The 21,018-nt window shown below is 37.6% G+C and overlaps 1 protein-coding gene across 13 annotated transcripts in view; it reads right to left on the minus strand.

Moving 5' to 3' along the window:
* Positions 1-21,018, minus strand: part of LOC107498708 (NLR family apoptosis inhibitory protein) — a 44,063-nt gene that overhangs the window by 12,784 nt on the left and 10,261 nt on the right. For 4 of the 13 annotated variants that reach the window (XM_016122138.2, XM_016122137.2, XM_016122130.2 and 1 more), the window contains exons 1-9: positions 19,869-21,017; positions 18,537-19,107; positions 17,390-17,489; positions 13,348-13,429; positions 12,371-12,422; positions 7,938-8,037; positions 4,613-4,694; positions 3,596-3,653; positions 1,380-3,488 (exon numbers count right to left, since the gene is read on the minus strand). In XM_016122138.2, coding sequence (XP_015977624.2) covers positions 1,380-3,488; positions 3,596-3,653; positions 4,613-4,694; positions 7,938-8,037; positions 12,371-12,422; positions 13,348-13,429; positions 17,390-17,489; positions 18,537-19,107; positions 19,869-19,880 — 3,166 coding nt within the window. In that variant the 5' untranslated portion in view covers positions 19,881-21,017. The other 9 variants (XM_016122131.2, XM_036226218.1, XM_016122132.2 and 6 more) reach the window with 7 other exon arrangements.

Consider the following 21,018-nt stretch of genomic DNA (forward strand, 5'->3'; position numbering starts at 1 on the left):
TGAAATACTACTTCGACCTACTAGGATGACTATGATTAAATAGACAATAAGCATTGATGAGGATGTGGAGAAATTGAAGTTCCTGCACATTGCTCATGGAAATGTAAAATGGTACAGCCACTGTGGAAAACAGTTTGGAAGTACCTCAAAATTAAATAGAATTACCAGTATATGATCTGGCAATTCTACTTCTGGGTATATTTCTAAAAGAATTGAAAGCAAGATCTCAAAGAGGTATCTGTACATCAATACTCATAGCAGCATTACTTAAAAGAGCTAGAAGAAAAAGGGGGGGAGGGAAAAAAATTAAAATTTTTTTAAATAAAAAAGGGAAAAGTTTCTGTAAAAGAATAAAGTACAATTATGCATTAATATACTCATTAAAACTTATTGAAAAATTTTAAAATAGAAACAATGCAAGTGTCTATTAATAGATGAATGGATAAACATATGTATACACAGTGGAATACTATTCAGCAATAAAAGAAATGAAGTTCTGATTTGTACTATAACATAAAAGAATCTTGAAAATGTATTAAGCAAAATAAGCCAGACACAAAAGGCCAAAATATTGTATGATCCCACTTATATGAAATACACAGAATAGACAACAAAGTAGAATAGACATTATGAGTAGCTGGGGAGAGGAAGGAGTTATTGTTTAATTGGTACAGAGTTTGTTTGGGATGATGAAAAATGTTTTATGTATATTTCACTATAATAAAAAGCATTAAAAATAACAAATTTTTTATGAATTTGATGATAAACAACCCACAGATTCAAAAAATGTTCAGTGAACCTCAAGCAACATGTATACGAAGCACAGCACCTAGTCATATAACAACCTGTTGAAAAACCAAAGCCATACTATAAACAATTAGAAAACGAAAAAATAAATGTCATTTATACAAGTATCAAAAAATAGAATTACCTAGGAATAAATTTAATGAAAATATAAACCTACACTGAAAACTCTCAAACATTTCTTGGAAAGGTGAAAGAAGACACAAATAAATGGGAGAGTTTTCCCCTTTATTTATTTCCCAGAGAGTATAAATCCTTCCTTGCATTAAACAGGTAGTGAGGGTAATTCTCAAGCACCATCTTTACATATAAATCATTCTTTTACTAATAAAATTCGTGAGAGCTTATTAGCATTCATTAGTTAATATTTTTACCCGAGCTGTTTGAAAATCATTCTATGTAAAGGCCTTTCACCAATTCTTATTGCTGACAAAAATAAATTAGTGAAGGTTTATATCTGTTCTATCAGCAAGTATTTATGGTTTCATGATTTCAGAAGTTTTATCCATCTAAAACTAAGAGTGAGCAAATAAAATTACCATCAGAATAGCCAGCTAAAATATACTCAAGTATACCTTGTTCATGGCTTGTCTCTGAGACTGCAAGAGATTCCAGGGAAGTCAGATTGAGAAGCAATTCCTGTTCTTCTGCACTCAGCTCAGATTTGTCTATGGAGCACTTGGTGAAAGAGGCCTTATACTGCTCAAGAGCTGGGCGGAGGCTTTCCATAAAGCCCCTGCTTTTATTTAAATGAAGTTCAATGTGCTGTGAAGCTGAGAAGACTACCATCAGAACCCTGAGCATCTCCTGGTCCACACCATCACTATCAGCCACATGGACTTCCAGAAGGGGAATCTTGTACTGCTTTGGAGAAAGTTTCCAGTAGCCAGTGCTGATGTCTGGTGGTGCTTTAAGTTGCATATCCAGAAATCTCATTATGTTTTCCTCTTTTTCAGCTAAATTCTGATCCCATTCTTTCATAGGTTCAAAAGCAGAAGCACAGTCCTGATCTATAGTTGGTGCCTGTGATTTGTCAAGACATGTTTCCAGGACTGAAAAATCTGTTCTGGGACACCTTATTTTTCCTCTTATGGAGAGTCGTATGCTCCTCAACAATAACAGGCTTTCTGGGTGGTCAAAAAAATACTGTAATGAAAGTATATCCAAAGTCAGGGTTCTCCCTTGAAGGAATTGCAAAATAAGTGGAGAACATGCAGCAACAGTGTTGCTTCGATAGGCAATGTTTAAGGCAAGAGCCAGTACTTGTTTTGAAACCACTGAAGAGTAATGAGATTGACAAGACATCCTAATTAATTGCACTAACTCTAAACTTTCCCGGTGGTGCTTCAGGTTATCTTCATTTTCAGATATATTCTTCAGTGACTCGTTATTATCCACCAAATGAAGCAAATGAGATACAATTTTGGGCCCCGCCTTTGTTGAAGGATAGCAGGAGACATACTGCAAAAAAGTGTTATAATAAAAGGGACTTACAGTTATCATGGATGACTTAATTTGTTTCAAATAATAAAGCCCCAAATCTTGATCTTCTTGCCTATCTGAATCCAAGAGTGCAATCAGACTCATTCCAGCAAGACATTCTTGGAATGTAGGATCTAAAAACTGATAGACTGGTCTCAGTCTCTGGGCTGTGAATTTACTCATCAGGTACATGGTTAGATCTTCATCTTCATCAACCCCTGCTTCTATAAGGTCATCGTCACTAAATTCAAAGCAAGATGAAAAAAGCCCTTTCAAAGCCAGCTGACCACAGGAGGACACAGCTGCTTTGAGAAGTTCAGCCGAAGTTTTGTGCTTTAAGAAAAGGCATTCCATATAGGACTTGAAAACGGCCACACTATCAAAGGACTGGTCAAAAGGATCCTGAAACCAGGCAGCACAGACTGCTGCTGCAAAAAGTGGAGTTTTCTGTATTCCCTGTAAACTTGAATTAAACCCAAAGTGAATCATAAACTTTCGCAGACGAGTCATATTGTGTGGAAAAAACTTCCGTAACACATAGATGGTATTATAGAAGGGAAACACCTCGATCTTTAGAATTGTATCTAGGTATTGGCGGATGTCCCTGGCCCTGTTTGTACGGACAGCAATCAATAAACAGGTCCTCGATGAGTGGTTTTTTTGAATCAGCTTTTCTATGACTTGAGGGACTGAGCACATTTCTTTGTAGTCATCCAAAAGGAATAACACCTGATTTTTTAGCTGCCGGATGATATTCCTCAGGCACATTTCAGTAACAGATCCTTCTGTCTCTAGGAGTTGGTTGCAAATGATGTCGGCCAGTCCCTGGTCCAGTCTGGTAGAGCTAAGGGAGACATAGAAAACCAGCTGGAACCTGTTTAACAAGGAACAGCATCCTGATGCCCATAAAAGAGCTGTTTTCTTCAGGAGGACTGTCTTTCCACTACCAGCTTCACCCTCCACGCACATGACAGAGTTCAAGTTGGCAAAGACCTCAGGCAACACCACAGGCTCTTGCACAGGACTACTAACGTGTTTTGAAGCAAGGGACAAATCACAACCCAACAGATGGTCAGTGGCTAAACTGGAAGAGACCTCAAGCAAAGACATGCGGCAGAAACTGGCATTGGTGTAGGCTTCTCTCAGTCGCTCACTCAGCCTCTTTGCCTCCTGAAACCACTGGGCTTCAACCTGGACCATCTCTGAGGATAGGAAAAAGGAGGCACAATTGTAAATACTCTCTTTTAAAGTCCCCTACATACAAAAAGTATACATACCTATATCCCATATGCTGCTTCAAAATCCTTACCTGGCACTGTAGAACTAACTGCTGCTGAATCTTCACGATTGCTTCCACTTGTGGTTTCCTTTGAAAACAAAATCCTCTTAAGTCAAAGTTTGTATATGGTGGGGCATCATGTTATAGCTAGAGAACAAATATCTAAACACAATCCACCCTCAAATATTTATGCCAGTTGAAGGGAACAGTGCTACAAACATGAAACGATACATGATCTGCAAGTGTGTGCTCCTAGGTGATACACATACAGTTCATTCCATGGATGAGTTAAGCAGTGATAATGTCCAGGTAGGTAATCAGAATCATAGCATCTAGAGCAAGAAAACCCTCCAGAAATCATTAGATGCAGCATTTGACCTTAGTTCTTAATATTTTTAATATTACATACCTGAGAAAGTTAGGTTTCTTCCTTAAAAAATAAGCTATTTCTATATCTCCAAGGCTTTTTTCCTTCAATTTTATTTTTCAGGTCACAAATATAAAACTTGAATCAAATAAATAGCAAGTTACTTTGTTTTTTTTCTGTGCAAGGACAAACGTAATATACCTAACATACAGCCTCTAATAAGATACCTGTGTATAAAATTGATAGTGGCTTATATCCCAGAGAACTTTGAAAGATTCCTCAGATTAAAGGGGTCAACCTGTTATCTTGGTTTATGATTTGGCCAGTTATTTGCTATTGTAGAAGAAACGTATCTTTCCAGCCCTGAAAATGGCCAAGTAGCAAGTTAGACCTTACTCTCCTCCAAATGAATGTCATAGATGGAATCCAGGTATCCTGGATGCCTCTAAGATTGAAAGAGCCTGGCCTCAAAGTAGAAGGGATTGATTGACTCTATGTTTCACAAAGCAAGCTAGGTAGTCTGTCTTAATTGTTTACTGTAGTATCCCCACCTGCACCTAGCACATCATAATTGCTTAATAGATATTTTCAGAATTTATTATTTATGATGAGCAATTCCTGTTCAAAAACAGTTTTCAATCATGTACTGCTAAAATAAATAATGTAGTACTGTTCATTACCGTTAATTCAGAAAGTTCACCATAGCTCTGAAGGTCTGGAATCACTTCTGCAGAGGCCATCATATTCTGGAGAAACTGACAACTAAGCATAAAAGTTAAAAGTTACAGGCAAGTAAGCATTACCCTATAAAAATAGTTATAGGTGAGTAAGCATTTGCATTAGGTTTTCGAAAACTATTAGGGTTTTAATGGCAAAAAAAATAAATATAAAATTAATATTTCTAGTGATTTTCTCTTGTCAATGTCATCAAGACATTTGGACTCTGACTCTCAGCAATAGAAATGTAAATGATTTATAAAGGAATGGGGATAACCAGTGAATTTGGTGGAAGGAGTACATATTTAACATTCATGAAACAACGAAGATGAACCTAAGGAAACAAAAACAAGAAAACTCCATCTATGGATTCTGGAACACACACAAAAAGACAGTAGAAAAACTGGTGAAGTTCAAAGAAAGTCTGGAGTTAATAGTAGTGTATCAATGTTGGTTTCTTAATTTTGACAAATGTACCATGATAATGTAAAAGATGTTAGTATTAGAGGAATCTGGGTGAGAATATAAGAACTCTATTATCTTTGTACCTTTTCTCTAAATCTAAAATTATTCCCAAATAAAAAGTTTATTTAAAAAAAAAACTTCCATCCATATGAAGACTAAAGAATGGCCAAACATATTCTGCAAAAACTATTTGCCAGACATCATGAAACTGGGACATAAAAAACCCTTTAAATTCAGATATGATGTCTGCCTGAAGAACTAAGGGAGAAAATTCTGAAGAGCTCTGCCCAAAATGATTCTCTTGGATAGGTGAGAACTATAAATATGAGGAGGTAAATGGGAAACTAAGAACAACCCAATGGCTTGCACTCATTGCCGTCGCATAGTCACAGGAAAGCAGGCAGTAAAGCAAGAGCAGGCCTGTTCTTAGTTTTCCACGTGGCTTGGAGATGAGTCGAGGAATAGAAGAGTAGCTGCAGGAAAATAGCAAATAGGACTTTTAATATTTCTGTCAAAGATCACTATGCAGATAGACCCATCAAGAAAAAGGACTCTGAAGGAAAGTAAAATATAGACTTTTTCATACAAACAAAGCAGTTATTTGCCAGCAGACCTGCACTACAAGAAATGTTGAAGTTCTTCAGTTAAAAGGAAAATGGTAACAGAAGAAACTCTACTTGGTTCTATCCAAAAAAATGAAGAGCACCAGGGATGGTAACTAAGTAGGTAAATATAAAAGACATTTTTCTGTTTTTAAAATATATTTAAAAGATATGTTTGAAGCAAAGGTATAATACTATATTGTTAGATTTATAATATATACGAAAGTAAAATACATGACTAGGACAAAGGATAAAAGGGGAGAAATAGAAGTATACTGTTACATAGTTCATACATTACATGTCAAGTATTATTTGAAGATGACTGTGCTGTTAAACATACATATTACAAATTCTAAAGCAGGCACTAAAAAAGACAAAGATGTACAGCTAATACAATAACAGAGATAAAATGGAATACTAAAAACTACTCAAACTCATAGAAATCAGTACAAAAAGAAAAGGGAACAAAGAAGCTATGAGGCAAATAGCAAAGTAGTACATTTAAGTCCAACCATTTCAATAATTACATTAAATATACATATTCTAAACATTCCCATTACAAAGCAGATATTGTCAGACTTCAAAAAGGAAGATCCAACTGTGTTGCCTATTTTATTATTTCATAAAATAATACACACTATAGCAGTGAAAACAAGCAAACTGCAACTCTACACGTAATTATGATTGAGTCTCAAAAACAATGTGGAGCAAAATATGCCAATCACAGAACCACCATGCAATATGCTTCCATTTATTTGCACTTCAAGAACAGGCAAAGTTCAGTATGTTTAAGGATACATATGTAGTCAGAAAAACCATAAAGAGAAGCAAAGGAATAATTAACCTAAAATTTAGGATAATGTTTACCTCTAGATTGGAGGGATAGAATATCAGAATTGGGGGGGGGGTGTATATATGTATATATGTGTGTATGTATGTGTATATATGTTATATATATATATATATTTATTTATTTATATACAGAGATAGGTGCATTATATATAAGCTAGAAACATGTATCTCTTGTGCAGTCTTTCCCAGGGAACTGCGGAGGTTCCCTGGTATTCCACCAAAATGAGTGAATAAACCGAAAAGAGGGTGACATTAGATCCAGGATGCAGGAACTATAACACGAGAAAGAGGCAATAGGAGTCCCTAGGATTATCATGAAGAAAGATCTCAGGATCCTAGGATGACTACAGGATAAGTACTTCATGTTGGAGAGAATCCTTCAAGAAAATGAAAATGATGGGATGTCTTATAGGTCCAAATGACTGGAGAGGAGATTTAAACATCTGGGAGAATTTGAAGATGAACTGGTGCTAAAGATTTAAAAAAAAAAAAAGACTAAATGGCTATTAAAAAAATACTTTTTTTAAAGTAGTGATAAGGATATGAAGAAATGAATATATAAATTGAAATATACATTATATATTTTATTTATAATATATAACATTAAATATAAAATTATATAAAAATTTAAATACAAATAAATTGAAATATATATTACTCAGCTATAAAAAAAAGAATGAAGTACTGACACATGCTGCATCATGGATGAACCTCAAAACATTATGCTAAGTGACAGAAGCCAGATATGAAAAATCATATCGTATGCTTCTGTTTACATGAAATTTCCAGAACAGGTAAATCTATAGAGACGGAAAGCAGATTGTTAGCTTTAAGGAGCTAGAATGCAGTGGGCACAGAGATAGGAAGTGACCACTCAAGGGTACAGAGTTTTCCTTTGGGGTAATGAAGATGTCTGGAATTAGATAGAGGGGGTGTTTGCACAACATTGTGAATGCCACTGGATTATGCACTTTAAATTGGTTAATGTATGAATTTTATTTTAAAAACAGTACTAAGCAAACATTAATGAACAAGACAATTATTACTTTCTACAAAAATTGAAACTTGTAGAGGGAAAATATTAATTTATCACAGGTTCAGCTTTGCATAGCATTTATGGAGTCATAAGTAAACATATAACAATATTGTTCTAATCAAAACTATGCTATAACTATAATGAGAAGAAGGCTAAATGGAAAGTGTGTCATGAGAGTACAGTGAAAAAAGAGATAAAGACTATGGTATGAATCAGAAGGGTGGGCAAAGATTTAATCAGAAAATAAAATGAGGAAGAAAATGAAAAAACGAGGAACAAATTGTTAAAGTACATCCAAATTCACAGACATTAAACATTCATTCTACTACTTACTTAGGAAAATATTTGGTGTGATCTCCTAATGGGTCACCACCTTCCTCGCACTTTTCCAAACATTCTCCACAGGAAAAACGCTGGACAATGTCCTTTATACCTAGAAGGAAATTCGATCAGTACCACTGGCATGTGTATTCATCGAGTGACACAGTTAACCACTAGGTCTTTGGCAAAACCCTACTTGCATTTCCAATCAGATTTTGTGAAAAAGTCACAAGTTGGGTCATCAGCGAGGCAGTATTCTATACAGGACCAATGCTGTGAGTCATGAATGCTCCTATGTATCATGCACTTTGAGGAACATCTTCCTGACCCATCCTCCTACGGAGCAAGAGATTTGCAAATCAGAGTATAGAATTAAAAATCCATGAAGGAAGAGATTTTTGTCTGTTTTGCTCACCAGTGAATCTCATGGACCTAGAAGAACACCTAGCTCTTTTTAGGCACTCAATAAGTATTTGAGGAATAAATCAGAAAGAATATATTTGGAGCTCAGGAAAAAAATATGAACAGCAGCCCTTAGGTAAGTTCATGAAGAATCAAATGTCTCTACTACATTAGCACCAGGTTTATTCCACCAGAAATAGCATCAAGTCTCCTTATGAGACTATTTCTGTGGACGGAAATTAGCATGTGGATGTATCAAAGGATTAAACTAGAAATGGGGCATCCCTCATCTTCTTTCCACTCTTGGAGCCCTGTAGGCATGGCCAAGCGAGGGCATCCCCTTTGTGTCTGGACAAAAATATGCGGTCCTAGAGCTTGCAAGACTGTAAAAGGGTCAGATGACTAAGATTTGTGGGGAAAGGTGGAGGTTCAAAAAGGAATAGTGTAAGAACACTGGACAGCAGGTCTTCGAGGGAGGCTGGCAAGAGGAAGACAGAACAGAATAGGGAGAAAGAGTGGGACACTGTCTTTCCACATGCTTAAGACTGTGGGGCACTGAGATTTTTTTGTACCATTGGTATGTTTCTGTTAAAGTAATCCCTACATTCCCCTATACTATACTGCTCTGTGACATCTACTTGACTTCTTAGTAAAGGGTCTGCATGGGCCCTCAGTGTGTGTTTGGTCTGAAGGTCAATAAAGGTATCAAGGAAGGGCACGATATCCTTTCTGATCACCTTACTGTACCTCAGGCAAAGACCTGAGAGGAACCAACCTATTCTTTGTGGATTTAAGAGTAGAATTTCCTGAACCAGCAGCTAAAGAGAATACTATGAACTGATGGAAGATTCTACATGCTTAGAAATCATTTTTAAAAGTATTTTCTGATTTTCTCTTCCCAGTAGTGTATGTCAAAGACTGCTTATCCACATTCCCAGTATCTTTCATCCTTTTATAATACCAAACCCCAATTTTTAGCTGGGTATACTGCCAGCCAGGAAAAAAAATTAAATGTCTCAGCTTCTCTTATAACCAAGTATGGCCATCAGACTACTAAGTTTTGGTTAAAGAGATATAAGCAAAAGGGTCATGTGACAGTTTTCAGGGGCAGGGATGGGATTGGGTGGGGGTGGGGAAGAGAGTAATGTATAGATAGTAAGACATAATTATCCCAAATAGAATACAGTTTCCTGCCCCCTCTATCCAAAAGCAGAGCATTCCTATGAAACATTTCATAAGCTGAAATGGCAGAAAGTGAAGAAGCAATTACCTTAGGACAGGGATCCCCAACCCCTGGGCTGTGGACCAGTACTGCCAGTTAGGAACTGGGCTGCACAGCAGGAGATGAGTGGTGGGTGAGCTAATGAAGCTTCATCTGTATTTGCAGCCGCTCCCCAGCGCTAGCATCACCGCCTCAGCTCCACCTCAGATCATCAGGCATTAGATTATCATAGGAGTATGGGTCCCTGGTGCCGAAAAGGTTGGGGACCACTGCCTTAGGACACCTCTTGCTAACAAATACACAAAATAAACTGAGATAAAGCACAGATGTTCACTGACAGTTCAAAGCTATGGGGGCTTAATGCTGAGATGTGGAGTGCAGTTCCCAGGGAAGGGGCTTGGTGGCGCCACTCTCACTGCTCCGGTGTGTGCTGCCTCTACAATGGTTCACCGCAAAACAAACGCTGTACACTGTTTTTGCTTTTCGCCTTGTTTGGCAAAAGCGAAAATCCTCTTCAGATTTGGTTAGCAAAAACAGGTAGAGGCATACCTTGTGTTATTGAGCTTCACAGGTGTTGCATTTTTAAAAATTTACTTTATGTACTGAAGGCAAGACCCTCCCCATCTGCAAAAGGATTATAGCTCAGTTTATTGTGGTGGTCTGGAACCGAACCCACAATATCCAAGGTATGCTTGTACTGATGTATGTCTCTCATAAAAACAAAGTGGTGAAAAGCAGACTTTGGAAAGCGGAGGATACGTGTACCTGTTAGGAGTTTCTCTGCCTAAGGGAGATGTGGAAAACTGGGAGAGGGTTTCTGATACAGCAAGGGAAAGGGATATTTAAGGAAAGATTAAAGGAGTGGAGATTGTTGAGACTAGATAAACCCAAGCTCAGGATCATGAAGGGTATAGGGTTTAAATGAGCAGCAAGGCAAGAGCTTGCACAAACTACTGGCTCACCTGTATAAAAAGGCCTCCTTTGGCCAGAGAGCTACAACTTCCATAGGAGATGCCTGGGGCCAGTTCTTAAAAGCCTAGTCCGGGTTCTTCATTAGCAAAGATGCCGTCAGTGCAATAAGCTTGAATAAAAGCCGGTAAGACCAGCAAGTTTTGATATTACAAACATCAGTGTTCAGGTTATCTCTTCACATTTATAGATAGAATGGGATGTTTGGAGTTTGCTTCAGTGTTATTGGAGGAGGGGTAAAAAGGAAGAAAGGGGTTTAGATGAGGCAAGATTGACCTTGTGTTAAATTATTGAAGCAGAATGGGTGATATAGGGTGGTTGTATACTATTGTCTTATTTCTCCACATGTTCAAAATTTTCTATAATAAAACCTTTAAAAATTATCTCTTCACTATCAGAATAAAACCAGAAAAAAGCTAGAGGATATTCCATTTCTCCCCAAGTTAGTGTCAAGATTTGAAAGAGCCAAATTTTCCTTGCAGTTTCCTTAAGAGCAGATTTATTTCTTGCCCTTTGAGGTGTCCACTCTGTGCAATAGTCTCCATTAGACTTCCCATCTTGGATTGGGCCCTGGGATTTGATTCCTGTCATCTGCACCCTACAGGGACTTGAAAATTAAACTTATGTTAACTTGGTTGTGCAAACTTTCTAAAAACGAATGCTTGCTTCACTGTTCCACTTAACACCAGGATTCTTGCCGTCACTTCATTTTTAATCTATGTATACTTAACATATTAGAAAACCCTCAGTCTTCTCTTCCTGTGTCTCCTTTACTATCACACTGCTACGATCCTCGCACACTTCTGACACCAGATGTGTGCGGCTTTCCCCCCACCAAAAAATTCTGACATCAGCTGGGTTGGGTGTTCTACAATTTAATCATTCTGACACTCTCTACCTGGAGATGACCTCAGATCCTACAGGTTAAGGGCTCAGTCCTGCAAGACTGCACCCAGTCCATTCACTGGAGTAGTTCACAGAACTCAGAAATACTTATGTTTGCTAGTTTATTAAAGGATACAGACGAATGGCCAAATGAAGAGACACATAGAGTGAGACCTGGGAGGGTCCCAAGAGCAGGAGCTTTTGTCCCCATGGAATCGGGTATGTAATCCTCGCAATGTGGATATTTTCATTTACCTAGAAGGTCCCTGAACCCTGTACTACTGGGATTTTTATGGAGGCTTCATCATGTAGGCATGATTGATCATTAACTCCATTTCCAGCCTGTCTCTCCTCTCTGGAGTTTGGGGGCCATGACTGACAATTCCAAGCTTCTAATCATGGCTTAGTCTTTCAAGTGACCAGCCCCAATCCAGGAGTGCCCCTCCCCCCAGAGTTTCTTCCTTAGGACAAAAGATGCTCTTATCACTTAGGAATTTACAAAGGTTTTAAAGGCCCTGCATCAGGGACGGTGTCAAAAACTAAATATTAGTATAAAAGATGCTCCTACTGCTCTTATCACTTTAAAAACTACAAGTATTTTAGGAGCTCTGTGCCAGAAACTAGGAGTAGAGATCATATATATTTTTTCTATTACCTCACACTTAATTTCTTAACAGATACTGATCTATGTTTTCAAAACTATTTTATCCAGAAATTTTAATTGTTTTAGGGGAAGTGTCAGTCAAGGACCCAACCCTGCTATATTTCCCTGTGCTTATTTATGCTAAAAAAGTCACTCTAGAAGACCAGAAATCTTATGAAGATGGTTTAAAAAACAAACAAACAGAACTATAGCACCATGAAAATGAGGAGAAAAAATGGAAGGGACTTTTTAAAAAGGGTGAAGACCAAAGAAAAACAAAAGAAATAAACAAGCAAAGCTTTTGGAATATGTCTGAGTCTTTACCTGATGCCATAGGTAAATTTGTCTTTATCCAGGAATTCACAAAATGTTCTCCCTGAAGAAAATTAAAATTCAAGTTATCAACTTTGTTTGACTTAGAGTATATACCTATCTATGAATGAAAATCGAAAGCCCCACACAGTGAAGAGTTTCATTGGATTGAGTGGTAGAATTGTTGAAGATTATTCCTTTAATTTTTATTTCTATTAATGTTGGAATTTTTATGCAGTGCAAAAAAACCAAAAAAACAAAAAAAACAAAAACCTGTTTCTTTATACCTAACAGAAAACCTTCTGCGGTCACTGTTTCCAGAACTCCAGCTCCAAAGTGGATTTACATGTAACTATCACAGATGTACTTTGACTAATGACAAAGTATGAGATACAGGAAAGACTCAGAAGGATGTTAGGCATTGAGCAACAGATCCTTCTCTGGTAATTGCATCTGGGTTTCTTTCTGAGGAAACACTTCTCCCCTACTTTGAGACCATGTTCTCTCTTAAAGGTTTTTATCTTACGAATGTTAGCCAATAAATTCCCTTCTTTGCTTAAGCAGTTTGCGTTTTCCATTATGGGCCACTAGGAAATCATTACTAATAGAGGATAAAGTAACCAGCTAGGAGGCAGCAACTCGAGGCCCACTGTGAATGCTGGTGCCATGGTCCCAATATCTTACACAGCATTCAGATGGGGGCAGCCAAGGGAGGTTAGGGAAGATGGCCTCAGTCAAAGAGGTGAAGACTTTCAGGAAGGCAAACAGACCAATTGAAAACCAGCCCTGGAAAAAGGAATTTTAAGGGCTCTAGTTTAGCAAGAGAACATTATTTTCTTCATTCTGTCAGATGCGAAGTAGGGAAAGGAAATAAGAGAATAAGAGTAGAGTCCATGACAAAAAAAAAGATTGCCCATCCTTTTTCTGATTCAGATAATATTAGGTAATCAAAAAATAACTTGAGGGGAAAAAATGCTGTTGTAAATTACCATCACACCAACAAATCCCTTGTAGCTCTGAATATACTGGGCAATTTCCTCTGAGGATTTCTTACTTTGAAGAAATTCACATCTATAATTAAAAAACATAATTAAAATTACCCCTGATAGAGATGTCTTATAGTTCTATTATTGTTTACACAATGAACATTTGTTAAAACTTACTGAATTGTACACTTAAAATTGGTGAATTTTATTAAACTTCAAATAAAACTTTTAAAAAATTTATCCCAAAACTCATTTATGAGGATTACATTATTCTCATATAATTATTAACTTCTATCAGTGACAACATAAATAATTTAAAATTAAATCTTCAGATTATTTCTTTCTCTTGAAACAATAATACAATCAAAGAGACTGATTTATATAGGCTGGAGGTTTTTGTTTGTTAAATTAAACTATGGTGACTGAATCCAGTTCCTGTCCTTATATGAAAGTTACTGGCACTAAGGGTAATTATATAAATAACATATTTCAGCTACTAAACAAAGTATATCACCACTCCTTAAACAATGAAAGTTAACAAATTTTGAATTCTTAAAAAAGACCTTATTGAATACCATTTTAAAATCTCATTCCTTTCCACAAAAGAGAAGCAATTTTTAAATTAATTTGAAAAAGTTCTTCTAATTCAAATTTAAGTTATTTTTCTAGTAGTATTGTAGTAACAAGTGGGCTGGGAATCAAGAGGCCAGAATGTTAGGCCCAGTTCTGCCACTAACAGGGATGTGATCAGTCTTGTCCTTGTTCTCTTGTAATCACGTGAGAAAATGAACTCCATCAGATGGTTCATATATTTCTCTGGAATCACCATTCTATAAACAGCCAGGATGTGGAGGAGACACTGTTTTATGATATGATCACTGTCTGTCCTGCAAGATGGACCTGGGCCAGAATGGAGGTTGCTTTCCACAGACCCCCATCCCCTCAGAGACTCCCTGTTCATTCTGACATAAATCAGTACCCCTGTCTTGCCTCCTGCAATGTGCTGATTCCTGAAACAGGTTTGTCGTCCTGACCTGGTTAAACATATAATTTCTGTACCTGGTAGCATTCACATACTAGTGTCTGTGACTAGCCCCGCACCCCTTCACCCTATTCTCTGGCACCTGCCAAAAGGCATGGGGATCCATTTCATCTTGCATCTGCCTCTGATATGACTCATATGTAAGTTTCCCTCAATAAACACTATTAGTTACCTGACTCTCGGAGTAGCCAGCCACTTTCTTTGGTGGTCCCAAATATCCCTCCACTTACGGAGACAGATTTTCAGTCTCCAGGCTTTTCTCTGGGCCTGTGTATACTAATACAAGGTCCCCATTCAGCATGTGCCCACCATCTCCCTGGGTTTGCCTTAAATCTGCACATAACCCACCTAGAACACAATGGTTAGGGCGGGGTACCCTGCCCGCATGCTTAATGTGAATTGAGGAGGGACTCAATACATGGTACTTAATTTTATTTAAAAATTATAATAAAATCAGCTTAAAAAGTGTGAGAATACTCATTTTGTCCATACTTTATAAAAGATGTAACAAAGCCGCTCTATAAAATTGAAGTCCAAGCAGCTCGAGTTGGAGCAACCAGCAAGAAATTCAGGGATTCTTAGTTCTAATTCCAGCTCTGAAATTTATTGGCTGAGCATGTGTTCAAAATGATAGAGGAAAAGTTAAACAGTCGATCAGCTTCACATAATACATGGTAGTTTTACTAGGCATTTGCTCCATATAACTTTATAATTTTTACCACAAGCTATATATAAGCTATATATTATACAAGCTATATATTATAGGCTATATATTAAGCTGTATATTATAATCTGCACTTTTACACATGAGACTCAGAGTAACTTGTCTAGGGGCTGGTAGTAAGGAAGCGGCTCTGTGTCTTCTGAGCTGCTGCACTCTGCCCTGCCCTTCATATCAGCAGCCCTTACCTCCTTCACTCTCTGTGGCTGATGACTGGACTGGTATCTTCTCTCCTATGCTTCTTACCTTTCCCTCAGCCCTATGTCAAAGAAGGTATACCAGGGCCACTCCAGACAGGATGTGCCACTTAGTTGGTACTAGTCATATGATGGTCTATGTGAATGGTGTGTCACTGGAAGTTGTCCAACGTATAATCCAATGACACTACACATAGTGACCCTAAGTATAAGTGAAGACTGAACTGAGGCCATCGCTGAGACAGGTACCCAAGAGCAATAAATATTGAGCCAGAGATGACACTCATCTGATACATACCCATAAGGTACATGTCAACACTAAGAATGATTGGTGGGTCTGTTCTGATTGGTCAAGGAGCCAGAGTGACATTCAAAATATTTAATAATCTGGCTTCACGAATCCCTATAACTATCTCATCTGCTTGTCAGGAAGAGTTTTCTCTCCCTCCCTTCCTCCCCATCTCTATCTCTCTACCTCTTTCTCCTCTCCTTCTTTGTTCCCTTCTCCACCTCCCCCACCATCACTTTTTCTTTTCTACTACAAAATACACGTTTGTTCCCCAAAATTTAAACGAAATAGAAGTGAACCAAATAAAATATGAAAATCCTTTCCACCTTATCTTCTAACAAATCCAAATCCAAATGCATCTATTGTTTAGTTTATATCTCTTCATACCTTTTTAAATATATTTTGAAACAACTCCATATATAGGTTGAGTGGTTTTACACATTTTTAAAGGGCTTACGGTAACACATTATTTTGCATATTTCTTTTTTCACTTAAAAGATCATAGACATCCTTCCATTTCCATTGTGAGCATGGCCGTCTCTGTGCAAGATAACTTATAAATAACTGCCCAGTTGTTTTGTGGTTGACCTATGATTCAACCAACAACTTCTTTGCATTAGTAAGTGTAGTAAGCGTATGGCAAATATTCGTTAAAAGAAAGAGTATGAACCTGATCACACCACAAGATCCAAGTATTAGGTTAGAGGAAATAGAGGAAGTAGAGAAACATGTTATCGCAACAGAAACACATTCAGCCAAAGCTAGAGTGTAGGGAATTATACAGATTACATGGCTTCTTTAATGAGTACATGACAAGAAAAAGATGGGGAAGGAAGAAAGCTATAAATTAAAAATATCGAGACATATCTGCTAAATGTAATATATGGACTTTGGATACCAATTCAAATTAACCATTTGAAAGGGAGGTGGGAGGATGTGGACATTTGAACACTGACTCAGATATTTGATAATATGTGTTGAGGAATTACTGTTAATCCTTTTCAGGGGAGAGAATGATATCGTGGTTATGTTTCTTAAAGATATTCTTACATTTTAGAGTTATATACTAAAATATCACCAAATGACATTATATGATGTCTGGGATAGACTTTAATATAATCTAGTTATTATTATTATTTCCTGAGAAAAGGCGGGTGAGAGATGGATATGTTTTGGCCATATGTTGATAAGCATTTATTGTACTATTCTATCTTTGTATGAAATTTTCCATAATGGATGTTTAAAAAATCGTTAAGGAAATGAATCTGTATTTGAAAGGTACAAAGTTATGTAAAACACTAGTGAATATAGCATTAAAAATAATTAAAATACACTTCATTTTTTAAGCAGGAAACTAAAGATCATCGTGACGATCAAAACGGAGTTTTTGAAATAAAACATTTTCATTTGGTATATAATCAACAGTACATAAAACCATTTGTAATAACATCTTAAACATTGTTTTACTTTCCAACTTCTTTTATACACCATTTTACATCCTCCCTATGCAAATTATTCTTATTTATTAAGGCACATCCTGAAACTTCTACTTGGCAAAATATGTTCTAGTATTTGGGATAATAAACAACATTTAAATTATTTTACAATTATATAATTCAAAAATGTTCACAATGTAATGAGCCCTTTCTTGCTTGAATAAATGCTTAATTCTGGAATGTTCTGGTTTTGGGTAGGAAAAAAAAATCAAAACTGAAAGTGCTATTCTAGGAAGGTGACTCTTGTCTTTAGTTTTGTTTTGTCTTAAAACAAAAAAAGAGAGAGAGTTATCTACTTACTTGGGGAACCATTTGGCATGTTCCTTCCAAGGATCGTCCCCTTCTTCCCAGTTTCCTAAACATCCACCACAGGCAAAACACTGCACAGTGTCCTGCTTGCCTACCATATGAAGGAAAACATTTGATTATCCAGGAATGGCACCAAGGGGCAGTCCAGAAGATGTGTGTCTGCGAGCTGACTGCTCTGTGCATGAGTAAGATGTGCTGCAACATGTCTGCCACTCACACTCTCATCTGGCTGAATCTCCATCCACAGCCCCACTGCCCTCAATGACCATTTTCTAAGCCTGAGATGCTACCCATCAGTCATGGCCATACTTTACTTACAGAACTCTAAGCTATTTAACTCAATATGCCTGCAAGGTGTTCCCAGAGCTGGTGTTTTGTTCTTCGAGCTCTCAGAATTGAAGTAGTGGGGAAGTAAAGATACCTCAGCACAGTTAGAAAACCTAAGCTGTAGCTTCACTGTGAAATTTATACAGAAACTAAGACACGTTTTTTAAACTCTTCGAGCCTCAATGAACTCAACTGTGAAATGGGGGAAGAGCAAGTTTGTTGGATCAGAATTAGTGCTTAATCTGTGTCTAGCATCAAGTAAGTGTTTAGTAAATGATACCTGTTATAGTTATTACAATTCTAATTCACCTCTGTCATAGCAATTATGGTATGGCTAGGACAATTCAAAGTACAATTTTCTGAAATGTAGTTTGCTCTATCATTAGAGTTAGCCCTAATATTAAAACCAACCAGCCAACCAACCAACAAAAAAATACCCCTTGAATATTGCAGCAATTAAAAGAATCAAAGAAAGATCATATAAGAGCAGCAAAAGAAAGGTGGGTGAGACTTGGGATCATACTGACCTCAATTTATTTTCAGGAACTTAAGAATGCAGTCAGTATTGTCTATGGTCCAAATTTAAGGAAAAATAACTGCTTATTTTACATATATTTGGCAAATTAACACACCGTATGAAACAAAATAAAGCTAAAGTAAAATTACTGAAGTTGAATTTTAATAAAATATATCTTATACCTACTGCAACGCATTTAACAAGTGAAGAAAGATTCACAAAATACTGCAACTGAACTATGGAACCTAAACTTAAAACTCCAGAGAAACACTTCAGGAAATGAATTCAAATTACCTGTAAAGACAAAGCCAGCCGCCGAGAGCTCCCTTGGGGATACTTTGTGGACATAAAATGGCCAATCCTCGAAGGATTCAAGTCTGGCCTTATCTTCTTGGTACTTTGCTTTGTCTCCTCTCAGCTTTTTCTCTGGATTCTTAACTCTTATATCGTACTTGGCAATGTTACCAACATCTTTGCCCAAAAGGAACTCGCAATCTGGATGAAAGCTTTTGTGGTCTTCTATGGGGAGTCTCTGGAGGCTGGTACCAAACAGTATTAAGCCACAGCAGAAGCACTGAATCCCAGATCGTACACCGGTGAAATAAAACCCAGCCGCTGCCATCTCCTGTGGTGTCCATGAGCTGTAGGACTTATAGGTCACAAAAGTCTTTAACCTTTTTGCTTCACTGCGCATTTCTGAATTAAAGCCTTTCTGCATTTTTTCTCGTTCCTCTTGTTCCTCTTCTTCCATTTTCTTTGTAAATTGAACTGCATCTAGGCCTAGATAATTAGACAGCTCCAGGAGGGAAGTATAATCAGACTGGGAAATCTTCTCTTTAGTGGCTGTCTTCTGAGTGGCCATTTTCTGAAAAGGGAAAGAAGAGTAGGTTAATGAACACTTCCTCTTGTTTTACTAGCCCTGAGATTTTTTTCAACCCTTTTATTCTTACTGTTTCCTTTCTTCTGAATAATACTAATCTTTATTCATCATTCAGCCCAATTGAAAGCAAATATGCTAGTAGGTCTGCGATAGCATCTCTCACGTCATCCTGCCCTCCCATCGGTAAGGGCATATGGAATCCAAGCAGTTGGAGGCCTTCTCATCACAGCATCGATCATCACTTAAATCAAAGATATAAAATAGGGAATACCTCAGTATCATCACATAACAAGTCCAAAGATGCTTGCTTGCACCCTCAACATTCTAAGAACCTCAGAAATATTCCATTTAATACCCACAGGTGGAGTTGGATGGTTCCGCTTTACAAGGTGTGTTTTATGTGTCCCCACCTTTATCCAGCTCAGCTCATCTGCAATTTGCCAGTCTACCCACAGTTCTGCAAAAGTTGTAGCTAATACAAGATCTTGATTAAGACCAAGCATGTTCCTCATTTGGCAGTACCTACTGCAAGGAAAAGAACTCCTTTGTCAATAATGCATTAAATCCATTTCAGCAGTTTCTTCAAGGAGCTCCTGTATCAGTCCACAGGGTTACTTAGCTTTTTGGCTGAGTAGCTTCTTTGTTTCAGTTCTCTTGATGCCCTCTCCCAGTAGAGCCTCTTTAGTGGTTATCATTTATCAGATGAGTGTCTCACTCTGACCAAAAGAAATATCTATCCACCTCACCTTTGGCCTCATTCCTACCCTTTACAGGAGAAACCAGGCAAAGCTTGATGGTCTTGGCAGCCTAGGGCTCCTTCTTACTTTCATTTTTGCCAAAGCAGCCAGAACCAGTCGAAGCACAGTATCCCTGGCTGACTTCCCCTGTATCTGAATTTCTGTTTTAATCTACTTAGCTATTTCCTTTGGCTCTGGACTGACCGCCTTCTAATTCCATTGCTGTGCTTGTCCTCCCATCAATTGCTACAGTACTTGAGTAAATTGAAACCAGGGATTCCTTAGCAGCCAGCCTGGTTCTATATCTTTCTTCCATTTTTCATCTTTCTTTCTCCCAAAGCCTTAGCCATCATTTAAATTATAAAGCCAAAAACTTTCAGTTATCTCATTCACCGTGCTATCTTCAGCAATTACACAAGGTTGGATAATTGAAAAACCGACAGGACTCTTCGTATTATACTTACATAAGACTTTAATAAGGGTAAAGTATAAAAAACAAAAATAAAAATAAACAGGCAAACATCAAAGAGGTCTCTGATCCCAGGCCTATTTCCTGGGGGCCTTTCTCAGTTGCGCAGGCTGTGCTGCATTTTAGATAATTAACCACCTAAATAGGTGCAAGATACTTTAGTCTTGGGGAAACCACGATCTCTTCTGAGAAGGGGTCTTTTATACCCCTCTGGTCAATGTGGACAAAACTAGGATGCATGACCAGTCTTTAAATCAGAAATAAGCTGGTACAGGCTGTCCGTCCCCTGGTCTGTCTCAGACCCTAGCACAGGAGTACATTAATCACCTATTAGTGCATTCCATTCAGGTTTGGCTGAGAGAGCACCATGGCTCCAGTCCTCCTTGGAGATAAATAAGCACAGGGTTGCAAAAAGCCAGCTGGGATCAATTTTGATGGTTCAGTGGTCAATTCTGCTAATTGCAAGGCTATGTCTGGGGCAGAGAGAAGATCTCCAAGATCTCCCTTTCCAGATTTGATGTCCTTTGACTACAAGTGCTAAGAGTGCCAGTGAGGCAACAGTGTCTTGGAGCTAAGTCTGTGTGACTCCAGTGCTTGTCCTCTTGCTTCCAAAGAGAGAAACAAGAATAAAAGAAATACGAGGGCCATAAGTTAGGTGTGGAAGAAAGCACCGTTGCCAGAAAAGGTAAT

Source organism: Rousettus aegyptiacus, unplaced genomic scaffold (assembly GCF_014176215.1).
Source record: "Rousettus aegyptiacus isolate mRouAeg1 unplaced genomic scaffold, mRouAeg1.p scaffold_m13_p_8, whole genome shotgun sequence".
NCBI classification, from domain to species: domain Eukaryota; kingdom Metazoa; phylum Chordata; class Mammalia; order Chiroptera; family Pteropodidae; genus Rousettus; species Rousettus aegyptiacus.